Below are 16902 nucleotides of genomic sequence, written 5' to 3'. Positions count from 1 at the left end.
TTGGGTCCCCTACCCTCTTGAAAATCTAGTATAATTGTGCTAATTTATAAAAAGGGAGACAAAGCAATACCACGGAATTATAGACCCATCTCCCTTTTGGATAGCACAGCAAAACTGATGGGACTTATTTTGTTGATTAGGCTCTGAGAGTGGGCTAGGGAGAAAAACATCCAGATTCCAGCCCAGTATGGCTTCCAAAAGGGTAAAGGGACGATAGACCAGTATCTGAACTTGAGCCTGACCATTGCTAAGTATTAGCTAAATTGCTATCCACTCTAACCTTTGAAAGTGATGTGCCAGCAAAATCTATAAGGATAGTGTAAGCAAGTGCTACCCACAACCAGCTGAAAATGACAACGTCATGCTAGTTTACCAATCTAAGCGCTGGATCACAGCTTTGGAGAGGTACAAAACCATACGTGCCAATCTACTTTAATGCGTTACTATCCTGAGATGACAGCAGGATGTAAGGAATGCTGGGTCATAAGGTTTTAACTGTGCTAGAGTGGCATATCTAAGGGATGTATGACGTTACAACGCATAGATTCACAACGCATACCATTACAACGGAACTTTTAAAACGCAGGATCCATTACAACGCATGCCATTACAACGCATGCCATTACAACGAAGCTGCTATTACAACGCATGCCATTACAACGTAAGTATGGGTAAGTATTTTTCTTTTTTAATTAATGGGAATGTAATAGTAGTGTAAGTGTTGGATAGTGTAGGGGTTAAAATGACTATTCTAACTCGAGGGGGGTATAATAGTAGGGTAAGTGTTGGATAGTGTAGGGGTTTAAAATTACTATTCTAACTCGGGGACGTAATAGAAGGGTAAGTGTTGGATGGTGTAGGGGTTAAAATTGAATTAAATACTTACCCATACTTACGTTGTAATGGCATGCGTTGTAATAGCAGCTGCGTTGTAATGGCATGCGTTGTAATGGCATGCGTTGTAATGGATACTGCGTTGTAAACGTTTTGTTGTAATGGTAGTGCGTTGTTTTAGTTGCGGTGTAATGGCTGTTTCCCTATCTAAGCCCCTTGTTCCCAACGTAAGTCAGGAGAAAGACATTTCACAGGTCAATGCAACTCTTTTCAATTTTGCTTTAACATCTCACTTTCCTAATTTTCATTTCCCTCCCCTTAGGCATACGATAGTATGTATCATTACCTGTTTGCTTCCCAGCGAGCTTGTTCATGAGATACGATTTCCCAGTGCGGTACAGACCCACGATCGCTACCACCACCACCGGCTGGCTGATCCCGCTGAGAATGTCCAAAGCTTCTTGGTTCACCTGCAGACCTTCATTGGGCAGATTCTCTATGAGGCAGAGGGGTTTGTCCATGGTGGGCACAGGCGCCTTGCTCTGTCCAGGGCTCCACTGGAACAGACCAGAAATATTTACAAATTAAAATGTTAAGAACATCTTGCTATATCACCCACATCTCTTACCGAATAAGTTTATTTGACAGGACACTCTCTCCCATCAATAATACCTTAACTAAGAGAAATTCAAATTACGAACATTTCAGGACCTTCCCCACGTAATCCTGCATCAGGATTATCTTCGCTTTTAGTGTCCTTCTGCCCCCGTGTTCTTTACAACCAAGTGTGCATGCTAAACATCTTGTTGTTATATTATGATACCCAACGACATCCTAGCACTATGAGAGAAGGGTTTCGAAAAAAGAGGAAGACAGCAGCAGGAGCCTGTGACAAAGATTCACAGTTAGAGGTTAGGTAAAAAGATGAGTTTGAATGGTTTCGTGAAATTGGAGTGATTTGAGCGTGACTGAAAGAAGTGATATGGGACGATCATTTTCTAGAGCTTATCGGTTGGCCGAACATTTAAGTAAGGGCATGACCTGGGTGTGCTTCCAGTTATCTGGGACATTAGCCTTGGCTACAGAGAGATTACAGATGTCCGTCATGATGGGATCCACAGTCTCTGGAGCTAACTCTAGAATGTAGGGATGGCGGTGGGCGGACGAGGGACAAAAGGTGAACTTGACCAAATGGATTTAATAATGCTGCGAACTTTCACACAGGATAATGCCGTCTGTAGAGGACAGATGGCTGTCTGGGGGTTTCGTATCAGAAGTTGTGAGGACGAAATCCATGAGGCATATTTTGTTGCAGTGTTATATAGTGTTATATAGGCAAACTCGACCAAAGATATATTGTAGCGCTTTACATGAGCACCAACTACATTACACAAGGACACATTCATTTTTGGTAGGCAAAGGGAGATTTACAGAGAATCACAGGATGTTGAGCCGACGCCAAGACTAAAACCTGGGTCCCCAGTTCCAAAATCAGCAGCTCTGGCCGCAGCGCCACATCCTCTCCCCTAGCATTGACGACAGAAGTTGACATGAAGCAGTTTGCTTTTACAGTGGGAAAACACAGACAGGCTTTTTTTTTGTTTTTTAGAAATCTTCTTGTTGAGTTTTATAGAAAATCACATATAAAGGCAGTGCACCATAGGCATATGCCCCAAGGGGGCAACACGTCAATGGATCATCCATGCATCCTTTACAAAATCAAAAAGAGTGATACAGAAGCAAACAGACAGGTCTTGACAAAGTTTTTGGGGAGGGTGATCTGAAGTAGTTGCAGATCTGAGGGGAAAGCAGTTCCTTGACAATATTACACATCTCTCAGGTGAGTTGGCAGCAAACCCAGTTTTATTCATGTAATATTGCCTGAATATTCGCTGGAAAGATTGTAAGAGGAAAGCCATTGTGTTCTTATGACTTGCAGTGAGGTTTAGCGAGTCTGAGTTTTTTGGCGTACCAAGCAACCAAGGGATACGAACGATGAGAAACAGTGCCTGAGGGGACTATTTTGATCAAACCCTTCATAATCCATGAATTGAAAGTGTCATTGGAAGTGTTGGTGTTAAAAGAGGGCCAGTACAGTGGGGCACAGGGCAGTAAAGATTGGGTACACTTGGGCTGAGGCTTAGTGAGCCCTGGGTAAGGCTTATGATTGGGAGAGTTATACAAACTACCCGGGGTCAGAAAAAATGGTACTGACAGAGCTCAGACCAATTCAAGAGAATATAGTGCTGAATTAGCGAAAAAGGCATCAAGCATATGACCTAGACCGTGGGTGGGGGATTTCGTAAATAGAAAGAAGCCGAGAGCGTCCAGGGTCTCGATCAGGTGTAGAGCTTTCGAGTCATCAAAGTCCTCTAAATGGATGTTAAATCCCCAATTCACTGTGACCTCCACGGTAATGAACTTGAGTAACTTGCTGCTTTCTACTTCTTTTGTATTTCTCATGGCTTTTTTTTTAATTATTTGTCAGTATTCTTGTGTTCATTATCATCATTTTAACTTTGTGTCTTTTTTCATTTGTTCTTTTCTTAAAAATCCAATAAAAACGATTTGAAATAAAAATCCCCAAGGACAAGAAACTTAAGGGTGGTAGTGCCACCGCTCACCACGGTGTTGGAAAGACAGGTGGTGAAGGACGTTTTAGGTCCAGGAGTGTGAAAAATCAATGTGCCTGAGTATGATGTAGGTGGGTTGAACGGGAGTAAGAAGGTCATAACTGCACATCAGGGTAGGTTCGTGAGGCTGGGGTGGGGTCATGCGCAGATCCCTGGTATGGTAGAGGTCTGGGGGTGGACAGGCTTGCCCTTGGCGAATGCTGCTTAACAAAGTAACTAGGAAGGAGGAGGGGATGTGGCCTCTAATTCCATAATGATAATGGAGGCAGGAAAGAAATCACTGACTAGGGCCTGGCAGTTACTGGCGGTGAGAACTACAGAGAACAAGCATTTACAATGCAATGGTTTCGCCTTTGGAAAAGTTTGAGCTATTGGCATTGTAAATGACAAAATTTGTATTTATGTGTTGGTTTTGAAAACAGATAAATAAATGGGCATTGTCATTTACATTGCCATTAGCTTAACCTTGCCCAGGAGGAACGCAGGATTAGGAACTAGAATATCACTGACCCATCCACCAATTAGCACCTTTGATGTCCAAAGCCTCGATTTACTCCTCAGTCCAGAATCAGGGGACCAGCTGCATAATGGAAAAACCTCTCATTGAAACTGCACGTGCAAAGAAAAATAAAACCATTAAATTAACAGAAAGAAAGCAGCGCACACGGACGCCTAAAGTAAGCAAAGGATGTAAGTGACTTTATTCATTTCACTTTGTTGCATTAGCAGCAGCTGCCGCGCTGTCGCTGTAATGTGAACCTCAAAGGAAACGACGTGTATCTAATCACCTCCTGTTCGGCCATGTCAATGAGAGTGGTCGAAACACTGAACGAGCAAGGAATGAAACCACATACATGCCAACATTTTAGAAGAGGAAAAGCGTAGTAAGAAACGCAATAATCGGGAGAATGTATTTTCCTTATTGACTTGTATGGAAGCAGCAGCAATCTGAGGAGGGAGACACCAAAATACAGACGTTTGGCTTAAAAAATCGGTCGTATCCCTCCCGACTCGGGTTTAATAGCATGTTTGCAACCATGATATAAAATGTGTGATCATATATACATCCGCTGCCGAGGGTCCCCAACGCTCGATCAATCGTTCTTCATACACATAATTCTCCATTTGTAAAGCTACGGCATAGTGCGTGCTCAGGGCGTGATATGTGCGATAAGAAAAAACAGGGGGGGGGGTGCACTGCAGCACACGCCACTATCTGGCACATATGTGTGCTTATACGGGACTTGAGTGTGTTGCAAAATGAAATGCACCTCGACCGCTGCCTAGTATTGCTTAAAATACAACAAAAATGCAGACGCATGCCGCACTCTCCTTGAAACGCAATCAGGACCAGCCCACACGAAGGGCGCTATTCCCAGGCTGCTGGCAGGCAGCGGCACCTTCCCTGGGGAGGGATGAGAGGGGGCGAGGGGAAGGTTTAGCACAATAAGCAATCCACGGAAGGACAGATGGGCCAGCTGCACGGTGTCAGCTATGTGTTTTTTTCCCTTCATGGGGTTTGTTTTCGTTAAAGCTCTTTCCTGGCCCCACCTCTCCCCTCCCTTTGTCTCACAGAATGAGGCCATGGCAGGGCTGGGTGAATAGGGAGGGGGCCGGGGGAGGAGAGAAATCCGTAGTCACGGTTACAGGAAATCAGGTGATATGGTCAGCGAATCAGAGCCGGCTGACGTCACTGCAGTCAAGCGCGAAGGAAAAACAAATATACATCTTAAGAAACACGAACCATACAAATATCACGAATATGCATGATAAAAAGTACACAGGCCCAGCACTTCATAAGATGTCAATTTTGCACCAGAATGTCGACATTTAATGCAAACACGTCTCTTCCATCTTCCATCTTCCTCTAACGTGTGTGCCCTCTCTCCTATTGGACTAGCTCGAGGAAAGTCTGCCGATTTCCTGCGGCCTTTGTACATTCTGCAATCATTCATTCATCAACATGTTTTCTAAACCGCACCAGCATTTCAACGATGGGTGTCTTCGTAGGCACTAAAGAACAAGCACCTACGAGGACACAGGGGGCGGGAGAGGACACGGGCGGCGGGAGGAGGGCGGGAGAGGACACGAACGGCGGGAGGGGGGCGGGAGAGGACACGGACGGCGGGAGGGGGCGGGAGGGGGCGGGAGAGGACACGGACGGATGAGGGGGCGGGAGAGGACACGGACGGCGGGAAACGTGCACAGGACAGCGAGGGGGGCGGAAAGGCACACGGAGGGGGCGGGAATGGACAGCGCATCTGAATTCACTTTCAGTGAAAGGGGAGGGAACGGGAAAAAACGTAACTCCGCCCTGGGAAAAAATCTCGGGAACGCCCCCGAATCTGGTCCGGCCTTGACGGACAGATCCGGCACCCAATGGCTAGCCTCCATTTATGGAGCTAGCCAATGAGAGCCGGGGGACGTTCCAGAACTGCTTAGTGTCGACATAGGATTTCACCTGCGCTGAAAGGCTGCGCAGAGCGCAGCCTTTCGGCAGGCGAAACCCAAAAACTAGGTACGTTTTGTGAAATACAAATCATAAAATAATCAAAAAGCAGTATCCATTGTGGGGGATGTAGCAAAGTGAAAGTAGGGGTGCGCGAAACTCATGTAATTTGCTGTATCATGACTATGCAAAATTACCATAAAATTATGGGAAATGCGTTTTCCACTCAAACAAGTTACCTGAACGGTCAATTTGAGTAAAAACTCAACTCAAAAATGTCATTTCCACTTGATTTCCAGTCACTCCTATTCAAAAGACTGATGCTCATGTTCGGATTTGTAGTTTCATCCTCAAACATTACCTGAACAGACTGCTCAGGTAAAAAATCTACCTGAAGTGTTTGTTGACTGTGTTGAAGGATCGGCCGCTCACATTTAAAACACTGTCGCTCACACTCAAAAATTACCCAAACAGGTCATCTCACGCTATAATTTCTGCATGAACTGGACTTTCATTACGCAACGAGCCAGTATGATCACAATTTCTGTAATTTTTAATAAAATGTATTACATAAAATTACCAACCTTATGCCAATTATGCTGGCCTAGTTAAAAAAGTGCACAGGCCTAGCTGTAAAATCCAATACTTTTTTACACTTCCAGCTATTCACCATCCATGGAGAGCTACAATATTGAAGGGCCCCCGGTTGCTCCCATCTTAATTCACTCGGTGGACCTCATTTTCTGTGACTTTCAGTAGGAGAATCTAAATCTACAAAAACCTTCTGCCTCTTCACATAAAGTCTCTCACTTGGCTGTATGTAATCTGCTGTCAACTCCTGTCCTGCTGAACACTGGTGGATGCTCACGAAATCCCACTATGGAGGTGAGTTGTTTTTTATCCTCAAACACTTTAGAGCATGAAGCCTTCTCTGTGCCTTTCGTTTAATAATGAAAACAACATTTTGCAACAGGACATAATTACACATAAGTCCCAATGTCTTTAATCTCTAGGCCCTCTTGGTTATTCTGGTTTGATATGAATATATAGACTTAAAAAACATGGACTGCTAAAGAGAGACTGCCAAAACTTGACTCATAGAGAAATATCCCTGAAAAAAATATTTACCCAGTATTTAATTCTGAAATGCATCCAAATTCACTTCCCAAATATTGTAGGTCATTTACTACATACTGGCTCAATACCACTCCTAAAATATGTGAGGCAAGTGCCTAATTGAGGAATTGGCTATAGGGCAGCCGGTTGGGGCTGAGCAGATGCAGCACCGGGCTGGTGTGATAGTGAAATAAGGGGGGATATGGTGCAGTTTCCCACCTGAGAATAAACTATGCAATGTAAGTGATCTAGGCGAGAGTGATCGCATGATATTATTGAAGAAACAACTCTCTTTAACAATCACACTAAGAATAATGTTATGTTGCTAGGTAAGAGATTTTTGTAGAGACAATAATCACCATTGAAGTCTATACACTAGATCAAACAGAAACACGGGTCAAATATAGAGGGAATCTAAAAAGCATGGTAAAAACGCCAGGTTTTTAAAGAAAGTCTTAAAATACTCAATACACGCGCTGCTACGCCTTAGGAGCACATCCCCTTGGTGGCTGCCACGTCAGGTTATGCCTGGTTTTTCTATGATCACAGTTTTTTAACAATGGTACTGAAGTTTCCTTCAAGAGTAAAACAGAGTAGTGGCACTGCTAATATACAAGTAAAGAGGTATGGAGCCTGGCTATCTTTTTAATGCTGAATTAACCCTTCATTTCTATTGGCCTGTTTTAGGATGAGGAAAAAGGTGGGACCACTTTTTGATAGTAGTGTGTAATTTTTAATCATGAATCGTTCTCTCCTTTCATATAAATTATTTAAAAGGTCCTATTTCTGATCACAGCAAACTTGTTTAATACTTATTTTAACCAATGTAAATATGTATTTAATAACTTGAAATCATTTTATATGAGCTGTTGTGCTTTTATGGTCTATTTACAAAAGATCGAATAAAGCTGTGTGACTGAACCCATTAGAAGTAATTAAAATAAAATTAACCCAAACAATGACAGGCTGGGCTGTCTACCTGATGATGTGAACGCGTAACAGTGCTGTAAGATGGTCTCTGTGAAGAGCGGCTGCTACTGCTTCCCGGCATCGAGAAGATTTCCTCTTCCTGGAAAACAAAATAGCCTGTTAGGGTGGAAAGAGTAGAGATAGCGGCTGCTCTAGCCCTCTTAACTCCATGTGTTCCTCACTACTGCCCATCATAAAAGGTGGTTATCTCCACAGATGAAGATCAGGGCCCAGAGTTCAGGTGTTGCTGTACCGCACTGTACTATTAGAGGCAACGTAGCATCCACTGGGGCCCCCAAGCACAAGTATTGGACATTAATGTTACGGTGGGGGGCGGAGTAATGGGATCAACCAATGTATTTATCTAAGTGATGGCGGCTGGTAACGGGGGTGGCCAACTAGCCATTGCCTTCTATGCAAAATTAACAAAGAAGATCCTCCCACTACTAAAGACACCCACCCTAGACCCTGATGACATTGGCAATTACCAACCCATCACCCACCTATGCTCCATTGGCAAGACCAAGGAAAAAGCAGTCTATGGCCCACTTCCAAATCACATTCAATGCCAGCCAGCATCAGCATGACTACTAATCCAGGTGCAGATCACACTGCAACGCGAGACAGCCGCATTACAAATTGTACCAGACACGCTCCTGGCCGGAGACAAAGATGACTTCTGTCTCCTGATATCGCTGGACCTCTCATCGGCCTTCAACATGTCAACCATTCCACCCTCAACTACACCCTGAAGCCTCAAATGGAATTCACAGTAACATTGTTCACTGATTCCCCTCTTACCTATCTAACTAACACTAGTTTGTTCATATGGTACCTGCAGGCCCTAGAAGTTCCTGATAACATAATCGAAAAACTTCTCAAAGAGCCCCCTGGGATCCTACTCACCCAGAGCAGCATCAAAATTCACTAACACAATAACAGAACACAACCTACTTGAAAGTCCCCTCTGCTCCAGACTTCCAACAACTGAAAAACAGCCAGGACCTCATCCAACCCTGGATATCGAGCACAGATCTGCACCTGTAGCTCAACCCAACCAAAAGGAATGTATGCCATTTGTCAAGAACAACAAGCAACTTCAAATCTGGACTAATAATATCAATAAACTTGGACGGTTTCGAAATACAGCTTTCACCTAACACCTAGTGACTTGGATTCACCTTGGTTACCAACTATATCCTCAGGAACACATCAATTAGAAAACCAAGGCAGCCTGGTAGCAGATATCTGTAATGAACAAAATAAAATCATTTCTCGTAGAAAGCGAACTTGAGCCATTCAAGCTCTCGTACTCTGGATGGAAGCAACACCTGCTCCAGGACCTCCCAGACATCACACGGTCTACTCTTAAGGGCGTCCAATACTCTACAGCTCACCTTATCAAAGGCCATAAGAAATAGGACACCCTCACCCCTTTCACGATAGGCATGCACTGGATGCTCCTGCCAGCTGCATCACCTAAAAAGCCATCACAGCCAGCACATGCTTAATTGGTTCACAAGGTCACCATCTTAAGTGGCTCTGGTCTCACCGCCAACCAGGACACCATCAGTCTGATAATGAAGAGGCTAAAAGAAATTAAAAAAATAGAAAAAAGGCCTTTTCCATCTATGCACCCTGAATCTAGATAACGTCACCTGTATACATTAGGACCACCTCAGCCAAACTCCAGTTTAAAAGTGAGCTGAAGACACACCTCTCTGAAAACACCACATCACGGTGTCGTAATGGTGCACTTCCGCTCTCAGAACCTAGTTCTCCTCCATTCACTCTGTGTAGTTCATTTCCATCACATGACATTGGTCATACAGGTTAACAGGTGACATTATAACATCATGGGAACTGTAACTAGTTTCTTAACACCACACATGCATTAAAAATAACACTAAAACCTCAAGAAAAAGTGCAGCGCAGCAAAGTCCATGTGCCAATAAAGTGTGGGGCGTACTGTGCAGGAGCAACACATAAATTGCTGACTTTGTCTCTGAAGTTTATAGGACACTCACTCTATTACACACATATCATTTGCCAAGAAGTAAAGCTTTTAAGTTATGGATAAAAAATAATATGCTCAAAAGTACATAGATTATCCTGTATTAAGAAAAATAGATCGTATTTGGATTTACAGCATCAGGGGACAATCTGCCTAAATTTAGGTGACCATGCATAATCGGATTGAACGAGAGGCCTCAATCCCTTTCACAAAAATCATTTTAAACTATCACAATGGCTATGTTGAGTGATGTATTGGTGGGTTTAATGCCTCAATAACATCATGCCCACATGTCTGCACCCCCAGGCTTAGTCACGGTTTCCTAAAATGTTTTCATTCGAGCAGGAGTATAGGACAAATGCATACAATATGTATCAATTTTTCCTTAGTCTACCCACACAGCCTACGCGTTATGGGGTCTTTATTCCAAACTATGTTAAACTACCAGATGTTCAGACACAGGCTCTTTCAATAATATGACAATCTGTACTGACCTTAAGTGTTGAATGTAAAACCAAAACACCTTACCTTAATGTGCGAGGCACGTGCCGCAGCGGCATTCTGAGACAGGGTGATAGTTTCCCTCTGTAGAGAAGCAAGACTCGCTATCAGTAAGAAACACAACCCAAAAAACAGGAGAGTGCTAGTAAAACAACTTGTTACATGAGAATTGTTCACATTAGTGTACAGCACAGGGTGTTAAGTAGTGAGTCATGACTGGTCATGCAATCCATTGCTGCCACCATTAAAACATTTTTTTTTGTAAGTCCTAGGAAAAGTACACTTCGTACGCCACGTTCAACTGTGCCAAAAATCTCAGTTTTTTCCTCGCTCACAAGCACCCAGCAATAATTCACACAGACCTCATTATGCACAAGAAGCTTATTGATGCCAATTTTCTATCAGGGCATATGCTGTATTTTATTGTGACATTACCATAGTTGTATGTATGTATGTGCTATATACACCGGATGTGGTCTTCAAGCAAACGGATTTGCATGGGGTTTCGGGCCCCCTACACGAGTGCATGGCTTATGAAGATGGTGGTGGTAGCATGAACTATATTGGAAGAGTCGATGGAAGTGCATGAGATTTGCAAGCGTGCTCTAAGCGGGTTGCTGTAGCGTCATTGTGCTTAACATGAAGTGTTTAGGAAAGGTGCAGGGAAGACAATCTAAACTCTGGGGTGACTATAACAAAGTAGTTATTTATGAGGAACAGACAGGTTTTTAGTGGTCTCCAGAATTCAAGGTGGCATTGTGGGATTCATGTTCTTTTTATGAATTGGAGAGTTCCACATCTTTGCAGTTTGAACAGAGAAGTTTCCCCTGGGATAAGACTTGTTTAAGACGGGTAAAGACAGGAGAGATCCAGAGGGATGGAAGTGATCTCACTTGATGGGACATCCGTGAAGGCCACATCGAGCTATGGATGTATCTCTGAAGGTGAAAAGTCTAGCAAAGGAATGCCACTGTAGACATTTATTTATTTAAGGAGTTTTATATAGCGCTGGCAGGACCCAGGTGTATCGGAGCGCTTTACAGCAGTTTTAACAGCAAGAGTCATATAATAGAGCCTGTTATCGCGTTGGTTCGGAAGTCCAAGTGTGCTGTGCAGTATTGAGGTAGTATGTGAGTCCTGAGATCGCCTCGATTAGTGCACGTTGTCTTGGGTTGAACCACAGCAGTTTCTCGCAAGAGTCATATAGTAGAGCAGTGATATACATATAGGTTCGGAAGACCATGTGTGCTGTGCAGTATTGAGATAGTACTTGAGTCCTGAGATAACCTCGATTGGTGCACTTTGTCTTGGGATGAACCTATAAAGGGAGGAGGAGGTTAGAAAGCAGTGATATACATAATAGGATAGGGAAGTCCAAGTGTGCTGTGCAGTATTGAGGTAGTACTTGAGACCTAAGATAACCTTGATTAGTGCAATTAGTCTTGAGATGAACCCGGGGGGGGGGAGGAAGGAACAGGGGGGGTCAGAGAGCAGGTAGGAGGTAGATCTTAATGATACAATGTCAGGGAGCAACAGTGAGTAGGGATTAGACCCTGAAGAAAGGGAGCAGTTCATGCCCGATAAGAATCGTAAGCATTTATCTTGCAGCCGCATTGTGAATTCATTCTAGTTTCTCAATCACTTGGTTGGATGCTCCTAGAAGGATGCCATTGGCTTAGATTCCAGTCATTAAAATACAAAATATTGGTGAATTGTAGCTTTTGGTTGAATTCTAGTTAAGGATTTCATCATACAGAAGCAATCCTGGGAACTTGATTCACTTGAGGGATCAGAGAGAGGATTGAGTCCGTGGTTACGCTTAGATTCCTAACTTGGAGAGCTGGGTTAGGAGGCGGGCCAAACTTTTTAGACCACATGGAGCGCGGATTATAAGTGGTCCATTGCCCCAGACACACATCAGATGGTATTGATTTCAGGGAATTTGTTTGTATCTACAGGTCTATGGCTACAGGACACTGAGTGATGGGGAAACTAGCATGGTTGGTGTCGGAACCTGTTTGAGGGTGGGGTGGGGGGGTAGTTGAGGCGAAAGGCTATTGGGCCTCAACCATAGTAATTGAGTTTGTTTGCCTCTTATGTCCTGAGTCAAACTGGGCCAAGTAAATCCCTTTCAGCACTTGACGCTCCGTGGTAGCAAACACAGGCTTCTCAGGAAGGTAGTATCAGCGGCCTTCAAGCTCAGCACTTGAACACACATTAGTATAATAATTCAGTGTCAAACCCAGTGTTTGACCTTCATGAAGAAAGTTATTTTATTACACGCTAGAACTAAAAGCTTCACCTAAGAAAATGTATCCAATGGCATTTAGGGCCAGATGTACTAACATTAGGAATACCGATTTCCAAATTGCGAGTAACTCGGAGTTGCAATTAGGGAATCGGTAATCGAAATGTATGAAACTCTTTTGAATTTCATTAGTGATTCCTTGGCTCAGAGGCCAAGCTGTTGACCGCCCTGGTGGTTTTAGCCCAGCACCAGTAATCTCCCCGTCAAGATAGACCCAATAATTGCCTTCACACTAGCTGCTATCTAAGACTGTCCCCCACATATGCGTGTCCGCCCAATTCGAAACACGAGAGGTTTGTCATAGATATCCTCCCATTTCCTCAGTCTGAATTAATGTGTTTGATTGACTCAAGCTGCCATTTCTTTATCTCAATCTATGCAAATATGGCAAGCAAGATATTGTAGGTCATAACTGATATATTTTCTTGTTTTATTCTGTTTCTTAATTTCCTTCAACAGTACAGGACACAGTGGAGTATTGTACCTGATTGCTATGTGACATTATTATTTCAGGATCAATATAGTGCTGTAAGCTGGAACAATACTGTGAAGTGTTAAAGTTTAATTGCGATTATGTTATATTAATGCCTGACCAAAATTCAATAAAACGAAAAAATATTTTTAAAATGAGGTAGATCGCAATGTGTCACTCATTCGGAATAGCTGCCATCAGAGGGATGCTTGTCTGCTGGGGTCAGAAGACCACCCTATCTGTGATTACGTTTAAATAGAGAAATAGTTATTTTGTTTTACATGCAGCCTCTTTTCTTTAAATGAAAATGGGATGCATTTAAAAAGAAAAAAAGAAACTTTGAAGTTTCATTTATTTAAGAGTAAGCATTGGTCCATATGACCACTGCCTGCTCTTCAAACATATTTGTTATACATTCTCAAAGAGGAAGGTGTCCCTCATTCAAGGAGTTGGTAAAATATGAATATTTTGCAACCGTAATTCGGTAGAAAACTATTCATACATCCCATTCATATTGAGTTTGTGGAAGAGATCCCCTAAACACGCCCCTTCCAAATATTGTGTCGCAAACACAAATTGCGTTCCGTTAACATTTTACTGAATTGCAATTTGTGTTTTGTTCATATGTAAAAGCATTTTTGCAGTCGGAGAAGGCCTGATCAGCCATTTTCAACCGTAAAAATGCTTCACACATATGAGCTTTGTGTCCTGGCACTTAAGTAGATCAGTGACTCTTCGCGCTATTGACCCTACTGCTTACCTTTTGCTTCAGGTGGTTATCTCCCCAGGTCTGATTCTAGCATAATTAGGCTCAGGTATAGATTACCTCATACTCTTGTGTCAGCTCACAGTCTTTTTAACTCACTTCATGTAAATGTAAATGTAGTAGTACTTGTATAGCGCACGAATCACCCATGAGGGTATCTCGGCGCTTGTACGCATACTGCTGTGGAACCCTTCCTGGCTTTCCCTGTGAGGTGCCCACTCCTGGTCACCCCCAAGGTGAAGCCAGGCATCCTAGCGTTGTTGGGGCAGTTGTGGAGATTAAGCACGCTATTGCCCAGAGTTGCAGAGTGGGACCCATGATTAGAATGGGCACCGAGGCGAGAATTATCAGGTCCGAGGAAATTGAGCCGAAGACCCGCGGGGGCGGGAATTGAACCCTGGTCCCGGGCTAGACCTCTGCATCAGGGTCTGCCGCTCTAACCATTGAGTCACAAGTGACCACTTCATTGGTTCTCACACAACGAGTCTCTATTGGTCCATGAATGGGCCAATACTTCAAGTGAAGCCAACAGGCTCCTCCAATGCTTGCTTTTTTTTTTGGGCTGAGCACACACCTGTACTTTTTCTCAGCCTCCTCAGTGCTTGCGCCTGGATGATGCAGCAGCTGTTTAGGATGGCTGCTTATGACTGGTCCATTAGGTGCAGCCCTGATTAGGCTATTCAAGTCTGGCTTGGTGCGGCAAGTAAGACCATCCTCAAGCAGTTGGTAACACCTCAATGGGTGAATAGTGGACCACTGCTTCAGGCACACGGAGGTCACAGATCAAACAGCAGCTCTGAGTCACACTACAACTGGGTGCGGGGACTTCGGATCACATCACAGTTTCACTATTTGGGCTCAGTGGCTCAAGTCCCGGCCACCCCAACTTCAGAGATCGGGCTCAGATCATGATGTACCCATTAATTGGTTTTTATTAAAACCTTTTCTGAAATCAAGGATCTTTTTTCGCATTAGTGACTAACTTCTTTTGGGACATACCCAATGAATTATTAATTTTATATTAAGTCATAACTCAATATTTGCATGCTCCTTTTTCATGCCAACAGGCTCCTGTTTACACTCAATATACTCTTGCCCTGAAGATGACTCTTTAAACTTTCATGGGTCGAAACGCTGTCAACGCTATTGCCTATTGGGCTCTCCTTGAATGATTTCACAATTTCTGTTTAGCTACTCATGATTGACTTTATCTAAACAATAATGAATACAATTATTTTTTATGGTGCATTGCCTCTTGATTTTTCACATTCTTCTTTGCCTCAAGAATTTCTGCACTGTGCGATCATTTGAGTACAGTTATGAAGAAGTAAATGTTACAAACTACTGTTCACTATATGACTATTGGCTTTGGTTCAACTGTTTTGATTACTGTTTTACGTGTCCCTAATCATTCTTCTGATACACTTATTGATTGATCAAATAAGGATATATAATAAACCACTACTCTTTGTCAGATTGCCCCTGGCTCCAGGTGGTTTCAGGGCAGACCCTGTAGTGGATCTCCTTTAGTTACGCCACTTGGGTCAACCGTGGTCTTGATGTCATCCGGTGCTGCAATAAGCCCATATCTGTGCATCTGCCTGGCCGGAATCCTGTTTAGATGTCAGAAAGCAGCTCAATTTAGAATGTCAGCTGCTGGTCGACAACTTTTATTTTACATTAGATTGGGCCATTGCAAACTGTTCACTAGATAGCTGCAAGAATGGCACATTCTTAGGATGGCTTTTATGTCTGGCCAGGATAAAGAGGAATTTTTGTTGAGGATTTGCCGGAATAGGAATGCCGCAGAAGAGCCATGTGATCCAGAGCCCAACTATTCAGCAATCATGAATCGTATGGGATTGCTGCATTTATATTTTTCCCTGTCTTTCTGAAAAGCACAAGACCCCAAGGATTCCAAGCCTAGCACCAAGATCCACTATCACTCTGGAGCACCCAGAGAACTTCCAATTCATACCTGTGACTTCTGAGTTTTCAATTTAACACTCAAAGGGCCTTAAAGAAAGGAAGAGAGGCAAAAAGTCATCAAAGCTACTCGGTGGTCTCCTTCTTCGGCAAGTCATACGCAGGAACGTTGGAAACGGAGGATAATCTGGAAGTTTAGGACATATTATATACAACGTTTCACTTACGAGGAGTTGCCCACTATTCTAAGCCGGCAGTCGGCATGAACGTACCTGTGGCTCATGCACCAGATGGGGTAATGCCCTTATCTTTTTTGGCTGTGGAGTCTTCTCAGGAGAGTATTGGCACGCATTAAACGCTCTTCGGGGTTCCACCGTTCTTTTCTCTTTCAATTTGCTTACGCGATCCTGGGAAATTGAAGTAATGTTGTCAATGTTCAGAGACAAAAAGATGAAAGAAGTTCAATAACAGTTTGAGCAGAAGCTCATAATCCAGTAACTATTGTACAGCCACACTTTCACTATATGCCGGATCTACAAGCCAGTAGTAGACATACCTGAGCGCCATTGAGCCAAGTTCTATAGAAGAGGAAAGGCGTGAGGCAAAAGGGACAGAGCAGAACTTACCATCTGCTGGAACGTGCTGATGTCCTCCTCAAAGAAGCCACAAAGTTCGCTGAGGACAATCACTTCATCACGAGCTAAACAGTTTACATAGTGCTCGAAGAAACCAGCAAGAACTGCAAGAGAAGAAGAGAAGTGAATCCACCAATCTGCGGGCAACACTACTCTGGCCCATCTCAGGCAAACTACATCTGGGATACTATAATTCAACACTCCTGCATTTCACATTTGTTAGGTTTTGAAGCTTGGTTTACCATGCACACTGGAGCTCTTGTTCACACCTCTCTCAGG

The 16902-nt window shown here is 43.4% G+C and overlaps 1 protein-coding gene across 2 annotated transcripts in view; it reads right to left on the bottom strand.

The window, feature by feature from the left end:
- LOC144767986 (guanylate-binding protein 3-like) overlaps window positions 1–16902 on the bottom strand; it is a 146747-nt gene that overhangs the window by 53748 nt on the left and 76097 nt on the right. For both annotated transcript variants that reach the window (XM_078651364.1, XM_078651365.1), the window contains exons 7-11: window positions 16615–16727; window positions 16261–16395; window positions 10544–10600; window positions 8012–8101; window positions 1181–1391 (exon numbers count right to left, since the gene is read on the bottom strand). In XM_078651364.1, coding sequence (XP_078507490.1) covers window positions 1181–1391; window positions 8012–8101; window positions 10544–10600; window positions 16261–16395; window positions 16615–16727 — 606 coding nt within the window. The remainder of the gene's footprint in view (window positions 1–1180; window positions 1392–8011; window positions 8102–10543; window positions 10601–16260; window positions 16396–16614; window positions 16728–16902) is intronic.

Source organism: Lissotriton helveticus, chromosome 7 (genome assembly GCF_964261635.1).
Source record: "Lissotriton helveticus chromosome 7, aLisHel1.1, whole genome shotgun sequence".
NCBI classification, from domain to species: Eukaryota; Metazoa; Chordata; class Amphibia; order Caudata; family Salamandridae; genus Lissotriton; species Lissotriton helveticus.
The sequence above is the reverse complement of the archived record's forward strand: the minus strand, read 5'-3'. Positions and strand labels throughout refer to the sequence as shown.